Source organism: Macrotis lagotis, chromosome 3 (assembly GCF_037893015.1).
Source record: "Macrotis lagotis isolate mMagLag1 chromosome 3, bilby.v1.9.chrom.fasta, whole genome shotgun sequence".
NCBI lineage: Eukaryota > Metazoa > Chordata > Mammalia > Peramelemorphia > Peramelidae > Macrotis > Macrotis lagotis.
In genome coordinates this window covers 124730977-124746355 of record NC_133660.1, presented here as the reverse complement: position 1 = coordinate 124746355, position 15379 = coordinate 124730977, and the positions used below count along the sequence as shown (strand labels likewise).

Sequence of the window (15379 nt, the reverse complement as noted above, 5' to 3'; positions counted from 1 at the left end):
CAAGCTCATGTATCTGTCTGATAGCAGTTAGCTTCTCCTCTAGTCCATGGCAATCATCAGTCACTGATCTCCTTCAACTGTCTGGCAAATGTATCAGGGTAGTCCCAAGGTGATCAGGTCAAAATGTGGAGAGTTCCATGTAATTCTTCTACTAGAAAAGCAACTGGAATGGCTACTTGCAGACTGAATATGTCACTTCTTCTTTGTGTTTGCAGAGCAGCTTAAGATTCCTGCAGAGGTATTTATTTTATGGGTCAAAGTTTTACAGAGTGTCTTGTGATACAGTAGGACTATGTTCATGATTCAGGAGTATTATTAGTTATAGGTCATGGACATTTGATAAGACATCTGGACTAAAAATATGCAGCTGGAAGAGTAATCACCATATGGTCATCATTAGTGGACCTGATCTTATTATGCTGATCCAGGGTGAGCAAAACACTCTCTGGCAGTAAAAATACTCACCCGTTTACTCCTTCAAGCATAAGGGTACCATTTGGTAAATTATTTCTTCCCCTTCCATAAATGAGAGCATGATGCCCTGGAAGAATTCTGTTTTCCTCTGTGGGTGATCTTCCAACCAAAGAGATTTAATTCACCCCTGCCCACCCCACAAAGTCAAGTCCTTTAAAAGTCACAGTTAATAGTTATTAGAAGAGGATTAAATCTAAAATTCCTATTATGAAAAGACCCTTTCTTTTGAACATCATCATATTCCTATTATCAAATTTCTCGAAGTTCATAAAAGCTCCAACAGTGATTCAGTATTAGAATCCTGCTTTAAAAAGTTTTGGTTTTTTTTTTTTTTTGTCTAAGAGGCATGGTACCTCCAGGACCTTGGAAAGAAGTTTTATGAATTTAAACTCATTAATCGTCAGATCTTCCATTTAAAAATTATTTCTCATTTCCTCATGATTGTCCCTTGCTAGTTCCATATAAATTAGAACCAGCCACCAGCATTGTTCATTAATTTTCTCCTTTTAATGGTCTCTGTTTGCATACTGAAATGCTGAACTATAAAACAAGATTATTTTTATAAAAGTTAATCTTAGCTTTCTTATGAATTATGCTTTCAATTATTCTCTGTAAAGGCCACATCAACTTAAAGCTAAATTCTCATTAGTCTACTATGGAATGATAACTTACATACTCAATCACAAATGTATTCCTAGTATGCAAGTGGTCTAAGATTCTTGACATTTGTACAAAAATATCTCTACCTGAAGTTATTTACTTCAAAGATGATAGGAACCAGGCATGGGCATCCAAATGTTAAACCTAGCCCCACCACAGAGCTGAAAGTCTGCATGTGAACTATCAATTCAAGATCTTCCCTTTTTTTCCCCCTGGAAGAGAATTATTTCAATTCTCTTAGGTATTTTTGATTTAAATATTTAACCCTTAAGCATAGAGAAGTAGAATAGCTTTTGTAAACCAATCTCATCAGACCAAGGTCCTTTCCAGATTTCAAACTCTATGATTCTCTCGAGTATCTGCCTTATCCCTCAGTCATCTTCCCACTTACTAATCCCTCTCTTCCTTTACAAAAGAGCTAACCTCCTCTCAGCTGCTTTACCCCTCCCCAGCTGTCATTCCAACTTTTTCCCTTCCCCCACCCAGACATCTGCTCTCACTTGCCTTTTTCCCAAATGCCAGTTCCAAGTCAGTCATCTAGTTGGAAATCGCCAGTGACTGCACATTTCAGAGACTGGGGAGGATCCATCTATCACATCCGCTAACTCAGACAGCCCAGGGCAAGATTTTTTTTTTCAAATTCCAAAAACAACTTCAGATTTCAGGGGACTGATGTCACAAATGAATCAAACCCAGTAACTTCTTAGGCTAATATCCATTTTTTGGGTAGAAAGTGCTTGTTACAATGGCAAGTCCAACTTGACTGACCTCAGTTTCTTAATTCTAAAAGCAGCCCTAAAAACTGCTCACTTGAGGGCACATTTTTGCTTCAGGTAGGTAGTAGGAGTCTTTCACCTATAACTAAGAAACCTCTAGAATAATGCTGACAAACTATTTTGCAAAGTCACAATCAGAATCTGAAATGACATGCCAGACATGCATTTTAATATATTTTAAAATATATTTTAAAACAACATTTTACTCTGCTTCTTGGACTTCTTTATTGTAGAATAATAGAACATTTCACTCAAAAACCTTATAGAAAGTTTTGTCAAAACCTTTCTCATACTATAAAGACCTTTTTTATGGTCACTTATATGTCTTTATAACAGGTCAGTATATGGCAGGTTAAAATAAAAACTCTTTCCCCGGTCTCCTTTAAGTGTTAGTCTTCTTTAGTCATGTAGAACATATGAAGATCATGAAAAGCTAGGTAAAAAACTGGGGCATCATGATTGTCTTAACCAGTTAATCCATCAATCAAATAGCATTTATTAAGCATGAGCTTACAAAGAAAGGCAAAACACTCTTTGCCCCAAGGTGCTAACACTCTACTGGAAAAGATAACATATATAAGAAGACTGGTACAATCTGAAATATATGGAATACTTAAAAGGTCAGAGGGGTCCTCAGACGGGAAGGCATTAGCAACTGAGAAGACTGGGAGAAGCCTAAAGAAGGTGATACAAGAATCTTGATAAAAGGCAGGGCAACCAAGAGGTGGCAGTGAAAGAGCAGAACATTCAAGGCATGGGGTTAACCAATGCAAAGAGATGGAATGCTGTATTGGAGACACTGCAAGTAGCTGAATTATAGAGTGTGCAAAGGGGGTAGGGATGGCAGTGGGTGAAAGGTAGGAGGACTGGCAAGGTTAGAAGGGGTCAGATTTGAAAGAGCTTTAAATGTTGGATAGAGGAAAGAGATCTGCTTCATCTTGGAGGTAGAGCAAGCTTTTTGTTCTTAGAACAAATTTGGAGTTTAGTTGTGCCAAGGATATGCACCTAATCATTTCAACTGTAACTAGGTCATGATGTATTTGATTTTACTTGCCTTTTATCTCAATCACAAAATAACAGTAAGACTGACTTAGGCTATAAAATTGTTTCAAGGAATAAATACCCTAAGATGTTCTACTCGCTACAGAATCGTAGTTGAAGTGGAGGAGAAACTCAATTAAAAATTCATCCAGTTAAGCATCTGCTGTATAAAAAGTCACTAGAATAGAAACCAGGCCTTTCTATACTTGAAATCCACTCATTATGGATCATCACTTTAGAATCGGAGGGTACCTTGAAGGCCAATCAGTCCAATACCATCATTTTACCAGGGATGAAATTGACACACAGGGAGGTTAAGTGATTTGCTGAGTCAAAAAAATAATAAGTGACTGAGGTGAGATTTGAGTCTTGGGCTTCTTGATTCCAAGCTCCGTACTCCATTCATGACATTATGCTGCCGCTACTTGTTCAATTGTCATTTATTGCAAAGGGAAGCAAAGCCTTTATTGATAATGACATGATGGGACAAGACTGGTTTGTTTTTTCACCATTTAATCATAAATGATCACACTATACTGAGCACCTGTCATTGAACAAATCAAGATACATCCTACTCATTAAAATTTTAGAAAGATTTTAATTACCAGAATCTTGATTTTTTGAATTTGTAGCTCCTCTTTAGAAGTTATTGAGTATTAGGTTATACAGTACAACTTCAAAAGAAGAATTCTTGTTGGAGTATACTTTCCCTTTGCAAGTGTGTCCAAACCATGAACTACATGGGGCCCTCAAAACACACTCATGTGGCATTATTACATTTTATTATTATACTCATTGGTAATATAGGTTACACTGTAGTCATAAATATCAATTAAATTCTATTATATGACCCTTAACAAGTTTTTGTTGGTCAATGCATCCCAGAAGAACTTGAAAGTTGGACACCATACCCTAGAGAAACTCTAGCCCATTTGCAAGATAATTCATATTAAGATCCTCTTTAGAAGATTCCCCCCATATCTCCTATTATTATTTCAATTATTCCAAGATAGAACATGATAGATTATAGAATTCTGGACTTAGAGTTAGGGTGACCTGGAGTCACATCCCATTTCTGACACTTACTCTTTCTGTTTAACTAACCCAGGGCAAGTCAACTCACCTCTCCCAGCTCATCAAAATCCTCAGATTATTGTTGAGTTGCAATGGAAACTTGCATTAACTTGATGGGGAGACTTCCATATAGGAGCTTCTCATTGTATCTGCAATTCTTAAAAGTTATGATTTGATTTCTGAGAGGACAGTAATTCATAAATCATACAAGGTGCTTTTTGCTGAATGGTAGGTTTTTTCCCTCAGTGCATTCTCTTTCTTCCAAAATTTTTGTAATTTTATTTAAGTGGAGTATTATTTTTCTACTCAGGATACATATAAAAATTCACAAGCTTTCAGATGCTAAATATTTCTCATAATCTCTTTTTACATTTACTTCAAAGGTTTCCTTCAAACTACAGCTGATGAGTTTTGCTTTTACTACGCAAGAAGAGATGGTGGGTTGTGCTTTCCAGATTTTCCAAGAAAACAAGTGAGAGGCCCAACATCTAACTATTTGGACCAGATGGAAGAATATGACAAAGTGGACGAGATCAGCAGGTTCATAAAGATAAATGCTGTTTAATCTAAAAAAAACTGACAAATCTTTGTGGTTTTGACAGTGAATCAACTCAGTCTGTGCTTATGCTCAGCAGCTGTGTCCTCCAGATGTTTTATTCTTCTGCTAGTTTGCTTTCTTAAAAATCACATTAGTGTAAATGCCTTTTTAATATTTAGGTTACTAATCATGTGTTCTAAGCTTGGCTTCTCTCTGATTCATATATATTTCATGGGTATAGTTTTATACTTGAGTTTCATTGTTGAACTTTTCAGTAGAATTTATTTATGATTAACAAATCACTTGTAAAGATAGACTTCTGATACTTTTTTTTGATAATTTTTGACTTATGAATAGAACTAACTTTAGCTAAGTTTGTTAAAAAAAAACTTGGTAACATAAAGAAACTTTAAAATGCATTTAGGGTACCTTTGCTTACTTCCCCCTTATCCTGCTCTCTGATATAAAACTACTTTGATTTTTTAAAAATCTTTTTATCTGACATATTGTGACTCTGTACAGTAGCCATTTACCACTCTCCAAACAATGGTTCCTTGGGAACTATGTCTTGAAAAAGGGGTGAGGTGTTACATTTCTGCCTCTATTTCCCATCAAAAAACACTGACTGGTTTTCTTTAATTTGTCTAGAAAGCACAAACACAGCTGCTTCTGTGCCCAAGAAATTGTGAGTGGGTTGAGGCAGCCTGTTGGAGCCCTACATTGTGGGGATGGTTCCCATCGTCTTTTCATCCTTGAAAAGGAAGGCTATGTGAAGATATTCACCCCAGAAGGAGAAATTCTCAAGGAGCCTTTTTTGGACATACACAAACTTGTTCAGAGTGGAATAAAGGTTGGCATTCTTTTTCTTTATATTTTGTGGTATTTCTTGCTATATTTGTTTTTTTTGTCAATATTTATCTTCCCAACCAACCCTATTCATTTTCCTAAGGAGGAAAAAGAGAGAGAGAGAGAATTATGGCTATATTAGGAGACAATAAGGAGGTCAGAAAAGGGAGAGAAACTAAATAATGTAACAGTAATGAGAGGAGGTTGCTGAGAGTGGGAAAGTCCCAGGGCAGAAACTTATGCTGTTTTCCTATTCTTGTAGAGATTTATCTTTAAAATGAATTTCCTAATGACTGAAAGTTACATGACAGGATGTATATGATTAGCTGTCCCTTAGAGTCAAGCACTGTGCACCTTGATTGTTAAACCCATAGTAGCTGAACCGACAACTTTAAAGGTACAAGAGATTGTACATGATCATGTATAAGATATTTGTATCTGTATGAGTAAGTGCTTTGGGCTATTTAAGCAGCATTCTTCAAGTTCTCTATTTTGAGATGAAATGATCAAAATCATTCATGTGTATTTCCTCTCATCATAGGTAAGGTATGTACAGGCTTCTTTACACTGGGTTAAACAAATCAAGAGCATCATTGATCTGGACCCAACTAGGATCTTAATTTCTACCACTCAAAGTTTTAAACTTTCTCTTTTATTTATTATACAGTAGTACATTTACACCAATATGCTTTCCTCAGTTAAGATGTCTGGTTTGTTTAGTAGTTGGGTCCAATTAGAATGAGAAAAGTTCATTCTAGTTCTAGTTCGAGGATGCCATCTTCCTAAGTAACAGAGAAAAACTAGAATCCCTAAGATATTGTCTATGTGTACATATATATGTGTGTGTATATATATATATATGTCTGTGCATGTGTTGATAACAAGTCATTCTAACATGAGGTAAACTTATGAAGGAAGAACAATAAAATATTCAAGCTCAATTTGTTATTAGAACTCAAAAAAATTCTTTTTCTGATTTGTTGTTTGATATCTGTCCAAAGAATGTCCACTTTTAAAAGTAGTTTCCTTCAAAACTAGCTGATCCTTCTAGGTGGTCTGAATTCTAGTTGAACTGAATTAATTCTCTTTTGATTGTTTCTGAAGTTTGGTAGCATCATAGATACAAATTAAAAATTTTAAGTGTATTAAAATAATAAAAGTTTCAGCAATCTAGGGGCTTGGTTATGATGTATTTTAAAATCTAAGCTTTTGAGCTTTCTAGACCTCAGTTTAGCATAGGTTTAAAAGACATATAGATTTCTCTATTTGAAAAAAAGTTGGAGATTGAAATATTTAGAATCTTTAACACACTGGTCTATGCCCCAGCTATTTGACTTACTTACCTGGCACTATATTTCCCAAATTATAGACATAGATCAGAGGAGGAACATAAGTTGGTAGTGGCAAATTTTGATAGAGAAGCTAACATAGTCATCCATCAATTCACTGCTTTACCAGCCTATACCCCACAGCCACCTCTATACTTAAATATTTGATTCATGTGAAATGTTGATGATTAATACCATTAATTTTTGTTGAAAATAATGGAACTGGCAGGGTCTTTAGAAATCCTTCAAGTCAACTTTTTCATATTATATTTGAACAGACTAAAGTTCAGAGAAACTGAATGGTTGATCCAGGTCTATACAACTAGGGACAGAGATAGCATTTAAACCCAGGTTTTCAGGTCCTAGATTAACATCTTTCCCATGTAACACTTGCATTTTAACTTCAAATGTTCTCACTTTTGATGTTTTCTTGATACATTTCAAGTTTTCAACCTCTATCATAAATCTTAAAAATAATGGTCCACTTCAATTATTAAAATAGCTAAAGGATATTTTTGGGTGTGTATTTTAAATTCTATTGTTTTTAGCTTTTGAAACACAAAAGAATTCACATTCTAAATAAAACCTACCAAATTTCAACCAAATTAAGAGTATGTACAATGGTACCTGCAGCATTTAAAAAATTCCTATGTAATAAGTTACAAAGGATATTTTTCAACAATCAAATTGTTACAAGAATGATTCAGTAATGTGCCATCAGAAGTGCAATTAGGCTGGCATAATTGGGGCTTTATACTAGTGCCAGATTTTAGAGGGCACTAGCTGTATTTATATTCTATAGCATAGAGCAATAATTGGACATTTCTAGTTAGCAGGAATAAGAATCTTTGTTTCAAGGTAAGAATTTCTTTGGGAAGAGGGTAAATTTAGAAAGCACTGTGGTTAAATAAAAAAGACACATCAAACTTACTTAGAAGAATTTTTTAAAAACTAGATCATGATTTCTCCTTTTTCTTTCACTGTAACAGCCTCTTATCTAACTCCTCTTTCTTGCTTTGGGAACTATGTTTTGTTCATCTTTCTCATCTAGTTCTGTATAGAACTTGTGCCACTGTAAGTTTTTGTGGTCTCTCTAAGATCCTTTCTTCTAATAGAGAATCTATATCTATTGGCAAGCTCTCCAAACCATGCTACAATAAAAATGCACGAGATCAGATATATGGAAGAATATCCCTATGAAGAGAAAAAAGCTATGGGAAGATTTAGAAAAACTAACAAAAATCATCCACCGTTCTTATCACCTGATCTGGGGAAGCACTTCCTATTCTAGGCTGTTCACTTGTTATTCTTCATGTGTAGAGTATAGGAATCCAGGTAAGAAAATGAGAAGAAGCAGAAAAATGTGTTGTTGGAGGGAGACCCTCTAGAAAAATCTATCTCATGTACATTTTGATCACCATTTTTAAAGATATGGTAGAAGTGATTAACTTGTCATCTCAGAAAATGTTGAGCTTTGGAGAGTCTAGAAACTGAATCACAATTTAACACCATTCCTGGAGATCTTTGAGTTGAACTACTGGCTGATAAAACTCTCAGCTGACAGATGCTGCTCTAGCATTTAAGGGCTTAGTGGAAGACCGAATCTGTTCTTCAGAGGTCTGATAATAGGAAGATAGGCAAGTATGGTGAAGCAGATAAGAGTTGTGGGATAGGCATCAAGGAAACCTGGTCCAGATTTTCCTCTGATATTTTTTTTACTTTTTTTTTTGTAATAAGTCACAATGTCTTAGGAACTCAAGGAATTTTTTTACAAAGTTATAGATGAATGTATGCTTATGTAGGGGGACTTCCTTACGTTGGGGGAATCATAGATCCTTTGAACATTTTTGGAAGGATCATTTTCTTTTTCTTTTCTTTCTGCCTTTTTCCTCTTTCTATCTCCCTCTCCCTCCTTCCCCCCCACCCCACCCTCTTTCTTTCTCTCCAGTGGGAGACCTGAAGGGACCCTGTCTCTCACAGAAAGTTCTAAATGAATCTAAATCGTTAAAATATTCATGTATGATCTCTTGAAACATTCTAGAAACTCTTTTTTCCAGAAATCTTTTGGAAAGATCTGTACAAGATTCTGTTTCAGACAAAAGAAAGCAGTTTCTTATCCTTAATGCACCTCAATGTGAGCTCTCACCTGTGGAACTAATGTTGGCATCTGAGACCAAGTGGACTGGTTATTGCTGTAGCATTCATCCAGTTGTTTTTAATAGAGTTATATTTTTCATATACATAATATTTAATGTTATATCACATATTTTATATACATTTGAAAAATATGACTGTGTGTACATATGTCTCTATATCTATATCTTTTTCTTATATACTAGATTGCTTTGAGTGACCACACTCTGACAGACTAATAATCTTAGCACAGATAGCTTTGAAAAAAAAAAGATGTAAATTAACAAATAGATTTTTAATGTCTGAAAATTGATAATTAGTTTGTCAATTATTTGACCCTTATTGTTTATAGTACCAGATAACAGACTAAAATGCATTTATAATGAGAATAATTCCTTTCTGCCATGCAGGATGAAAATTCTTGTGTTTTTTTTAACCATTAAAAAATTTTTCATACCTTCCCTGTTTGGCATTTCACGTCAGTTCCTGTAAAAACTGGAAAGGACTCCTGGGTGGTATTTTAATGGAATTTCCTGATGCATCTCTTTGAATGGCTGACTGTACTAAAGTTGAAGGCTAGCCTAAGCCTGGCATGCATGCAGAAGTGGATACAAGTCTGCACCTGTCACCTGCAGTCGCGCTTCTGAGAAACTTAAGGAGTGAATTTCTTTCACCCTCAGTGATCGTGAGCAATCAGAGGATAGGTGCACTAGCTCACATCCTTGCCCTTTCAGGGAGATCATACAACAGACAATGCTGAAAGATGTGTCTGTAACTGGCATAAGTGTCATTGGACTCCTAGCTATCCCTCTCCATCGACACAGATCCCCATTTCAAAAGATGCTTTTCGAAGCAGCCCATTTACCCTGGAAAGGAGAAGACGTATGTCTGAAAGCTGTTGATTGTCCGGGTGATTGCACACATTGAAGCCGGTCTCTGGTGATACGCCAGTCAGGGTGACCCAGAGTCATGGGAGCATGTGGAGGAGAGCTCCTTCATGCCCAGGAGCAAGCCCTTAATGGGCAGCCTCTTGTCTCACATGCTTGTAATCTTATAAGTGACTGAGCATCATAAGTTTGGGGAAATCCAAGTGCTCCTCAATCCACAGAAGATAAATGCACAGTAAACATTTCAGAAACTTATACCCAGACTAGCTTATTCATGTTTCCCCCTAACTATAAAATGCTATTTGATAGAGAAGGACTTGTGAATGATTCTTTGGTGAAAGGATGAGAATGCAAAGAGCAAGCAATAAGTCATTGATTCTGATTTGGCATCACCACATTCATGATTGAGATTGATCTTTTATGCAATATGATTCAGAACTTTTACAGGTTAGAGAGAGGGCAAAATTATCTGCTTCTTTTTAATAGTTCAATAAGATGAGCTAAGATAACTTCCAAATGATAAAAGCTGAGAATATAGAATCTAATAATAATAAGAAAATGGTCTAGTCAGCTAAATGAAATGAAGACATCTGATTATTTATGTGTGTGTATACACATATGTGTGTATAAACTGTGTGTATGTGTTTGTATGCATATATATTAGTGAATGTGTGTTCATACACATATATGTAAGTATGTGGTATGTGTGTGTTTATACATATGCGTTAGTGGATCTCAGCTTAATGACAAGAGCTTCAGGGATGGACATTTCATCTAGCACACACAACATCAATATACTCATATAAGCCACTTAAAACTAAGTCTTTTTTAGTCATAAAACTTTCCTGGATGAGATTTGTATGTTTATGTGCATGTGTATGTGTTAAAAAATTATACCTATTTACCAATTACACAGGTTTAAAATTTGATAAACTGAATGTCTCCAAGCAAAGATGTTGATTATTTACTATCTTCTCTTCAATATTTAAATGCTTACTATGTGTAAGATTCTGATGTCAAGGAATTTATAATGTGATAAAAATGGAGAATGAGTTTGATTTTACTGGTATTGGAAGCTCCTTCTACCAAGTCAGCTTCTCTGCAATTTCTAGGCTTAGAAATTTGCCTAGAGCAGTGAGAAATGAAGTAGTTTTCTCACTGTTCCATAGAGGGTCTTTTTGAGAGTCAGAGGTCTTCCTGCTTTGGAAGCCTCTCAACTGACCATTTGGGAGAGAACAGAGGAGGCAAAATCTATACACACAAATAGCTGTGGTATGAGTGCTGTGTAAAGGAGCTGTCTAGACAAAGTTCTATGAAAAATTTAAAGAAGGAAAAATCACTTGTAATCTGTGGAGAAATGTATATCAGTGATAAATGTAAGTTTTAGAGGTGGTGACACCTAAGTTGGGTCTTTAAAAGAAGGGAAAGATTTAAGCAGGCAAAGACAGATGGTAGAGATGTGAAATACAGTATTATTTTTATTTTAAGATAATATTAGATATTTATAAATGTAAAAATTACAAAGTATAGTACTATTATGGGTCTTATTTTCTAGAGGAGACAGACAGCTTAAGTGACTTGTCCAAAATCACACAGCTAGTAAGTATATGAGGCAGAATTTGAACTTCATGACTTTCAGTTCTTTACTCCTTCCACAGTACCATGTAGCAACGAACATGATTTTTAACATTTTATTTAACTGCAATTCCAAATAATAAATAATATTTTATTAGATTTTTTTATTTATAGGTGTACTTTTCTTTAAGCAAGTTCCTGAATCAATTAGTCAATTTGTGAATGAGGAAAATGAGGCAGACAGCTGTTAAGTGACTTTCCCAGGGTCATACAGGTAGTAAGTATCAGAGGAAGAATTTGAATCATTCTGATTCCCTATCCAGGATTCTTTCCTTTGTACTCTGGGGTTTTTTTTTTGGGGGGGGGGTTGTTTGTTGCAAGGCAGTGGGGTTAAGTGATTTGCCCAAGGTCACACAGCTAGGCAATTAAGTGTCTGAGGCTGGATTTGAACTCAGTTTCTCCTGATTCCAGGGCTGGTGCTCTATCCACTGTGCCACCTAGCTGCCACTCCTTTGTACTCTGATCTAAATTATATAGATTATTTGTGGCCAACATGTGTTAGAGCCTTCCAAGCTCATATTAATCTAATCAACCATAGTCAGACACACTTTATATTGACCACACCATTGTGATGTCATTTTGTTCTTCTTTGAGTATAAAGGATAACAGCAGAATGATATAAAATAAGACCTACTTTATAAAAGCTAATTTTAAATTAATGAGAAATTTCCCCTTCAGTTACCTTTTTTCCTCAAATGAATTTATTTATTATTGAATAATCCTTACTCTTACTCATCTTCTTATGTTTGAGTTTTTAATGTATTGAGTTACCATAAATCAGGGCATGCATATATTATAACATTATGTAATATTCTATTTGTTTTATTTTAGTAGTTGTTATTAAATTGAAGAGAATAGTGTTTGTATGTATCCATGCAGATATAGGGTCATTAACTGATAGCTAGGGGAGGTCATATAGTCTAACCCCCTTATTTTATAGGAGAAATAACTGGGGTTTAGAAAGGTTAAGTGATTTACCCTAAATTACACAGGGGGGGAAAAATGTAAGTGGCAGATCTGGGATTTGATCTTAGAATTTTATAAAAACAAACACCTTGCTCTTTGCACATGATTAATATATTTGAGTGGTGTAGGCAAATATTCATTCAAACATTGTTCTAGATCTTCTCTCTTTAACTAGACATGGAGAATAAGAATGACTTTTATTTGTGTTATAATGTTAAAATACATAAAAATATATAAAATATATAAAAATATATACAACTTATTCATAAATCTTCATAGAAACCCAGTGGAGTAGATCAATGTACTCATTTTATAGATGAGGCACAAGGAGAAGATGAAATGACTTGCCTGAGGTCCAATGGATATTAATAGGTCTGGGAAAAGACTTCAGATTGATTCCAGTCCAGTGTTTCAACCATATTATTTATGTACCATTTACTACTGGAATATTTTTTCCTTTTAAATTTTTGCTCTCAGTAGCTGTAACTGGCAGATGAAGTATATTTTAATATTGACTTCATCTTTTTCTCTCAAAAGTTGGACAAAGGAAAAAGCTACTTGATCTGAGAACTCTTACTAGCATCGATATTAAAAGGCCTTGAAATGGGAAAGTTGGGCCTTTGAAAATGCTATTAAAACTCCCTGCCTTCTCTCACCTAAGAATTCTCTCTTCTGAGCTCCTGGAGCCATGTTTCTCCCTAAAAAGTAAAGAGGAACAAAAGAAACAATGGAGGATAGTTTTTGGTCTTTCTCTTCCACAAAAATCAATTGATTTTTTGTGGTTAAAACTCTAAGACTGCAGAACTGAAAAAAAAAGTGACAAGTATCCCAAAACCATCTCAAAAGAGGGGAATGCAGAAGCTTTTGGAGGGGGGTAGGAAACTTGATAGAAACTTTTACCAACTACTTATACTGGTTTCTATCAAACTTCATTATGAACAGAGGTATCTTTCTTGAGTAATTCAATTCATTTTGATAATCATTTATTCAACATCCATTTCATGCATAAAGATGACTGTGAGAACCTGGAAGAGATACCCAAGTTAGACAGAATAAGATCCCTGCCCCTCACAGAGCTTATGGAAACTGGTGAATTTGTCTTTAGAAAATACCATATTAGGTTTTAGAGGAACAATATGAGTAGTAAAGCATCAGATTTGGAATCAGGAAGATTGGGGTTCAAATCTTGCCTCTGACATTTAATAACTGTTTGTCCAAACTAATCACAGCCTTTCTAGTCCTCAGTCCCTCATCTATAAAGTGATGGGATTGGAATAGCTAGCCTCTAAGGTCTCTTCTAGCTGAAAATCTCTGATATCATGACAAACATCTCTGTGTTCTAATTGGGTTGCTCAATATTGAGAATCATAATCAAGTCATCACTCATTGATCTATTGTGCTGAGAGAGAGAGGACCATAAGTGAGTGTAATGTCATGAATAGTTCACTCAATGAAATCCTTTTTATTGAAAGGCTCATGGAAAAGCACCCATACATTTAAATATTTTCCAAGGACCAACATTGTCTTAAACAGGTACCTATAAAAAATAGTTTTACTCTCTCTGGCATTAGCTTCTCCTAAAAAAGGTGGGGGGGGGGTATACATGTAAGTAATAGAAGTATGAATTATATCAGAGCTACTCAGAGCCTTAAAGGAGTAAAGGGGAAAGAATTATGATTGCTTGAAGGAAAAAAAACTTTCATTTACTAAGGAAAACCCAATACTTTCAAGTGAGTCCTGGTGGCGTTCAGTAAACCTGGGAAGTAGAGAAGCCAAACTCAGCAACTGTATTGACCATTCTTAGTCCTAGAGAAGAAATGAGGATGTATCTTTTCTTGGAGGGAAAGGGAACTTTAGTTGTAGAACATTGTACAGTCTATGGCTTCAGGGTCATTTGGTGTCGTGGTTACTGGGTCATTTGGTTTTGGTTAGCTATTCTTCTTTGTTACAAAGGAAGGGTGGGTGGCAAGACTTTTTTTTTAAATGAAAGGCATCAATAAACACTAATTAACAAATTAAAAACAGGATGTCGGACTAGATAATCTCAAGGATCTCGTCTAGAAATGGTTCTGTGAATTTTAAATTATAATTTCTAAAGTTTTATTGATGTCTTTGTTTTAAATCTCAAATGTTTCCTGTTGTATTCTTTACCCCTCTACCCTAAATCTTACTTTTCAGTAAAGTATGACAATCAAACAAACCTACTTTAAGTGCCTATTATGCCAAACCATGGCTAGGGATGACATTCATCCACAATTTACTTACATTCCTCAATTGATGAGTATCGACTTAGCTACTATGTTTTATTTTCATTTAGGTTATTATATTATATTGTTATTATATAATATGTTATATATTATTTTGTATGTTGGTCTGCTTTTACTTTCTGTACTCTTTATCTGGTCAGGAAATCCATGTCTATTCATGTAAAGCATGTTCAAAATCAAAAATGCCCACCTTTTCTACCCAGAGGAGGAAGGAATGTTTAATTTTTCTATCTTCTTGAAAAAATAATACCTTAATTACCATGTCTTTTAAAAAACAAAATTTTTTATGTCTGCTTTTATATAATTTGGTATTTATGTTTTGTAGATATTTCACTTTTTATCACCTAGATTTATTCCCCATACCCCTTTTGCTCCAAACTCACAGAGAGCTATTCCCTATCAAAAAATATTTATTTAAAAAAAGAGAAAAGAGAAAAAATCAATACATTTTTAAAAATCTGACATGATATACGGTGTCTACAACTCTGGATCCTCTATCTCTGTCTTCTCATATATCTTCTTTTAAGTTTTGTGGTTTTTTTTTTTTTTTTTTTTTTTTTAGGTTTTGTTTTTGGTTTTTGGGTTTTTTTTTGCAAGGCAAACGAGGCTAAGTGGCTTGCCCAAGGCCATACAGCTAGGTAATTATTAAGTGTCTGAGACCAGATTTGAACCCAGGTAACTCCTGACTCCAGTGCCGGTGCTTTATATACTGCACCACCTAGCCGTCCCCTCATATATCTTCTTTAGGAAAAAA

The 15379-nt window shown here is 35.0% G+C and overlaps 1 protein-coding gene across 2 annotated transcripts in view; it reads left to right on the top strand.

The window, feature by feature from the left end:
* The window catches only part of HHIP (hedgehog interacting protein), a 133661-nt gene that overhangs the window by 11683 nt on the left and 106599 nt on the right, over positions 1–15379 (top strand). For both annotated transcript variants that reach the window (XM_074229225.1, XM_074229224.1), the window contains exons 3-4: positions 4409–4565; positions 5212–5413. In XM_074229225.1, coding sequence (XP_074085326.1) covers positions 4409–4565; positions 5212–5413 — 359 coding nt within the window. The remainder of the gene's footprint in view (positions 1–4408; positions 4566–5211; positions 5414–15379) is intronic.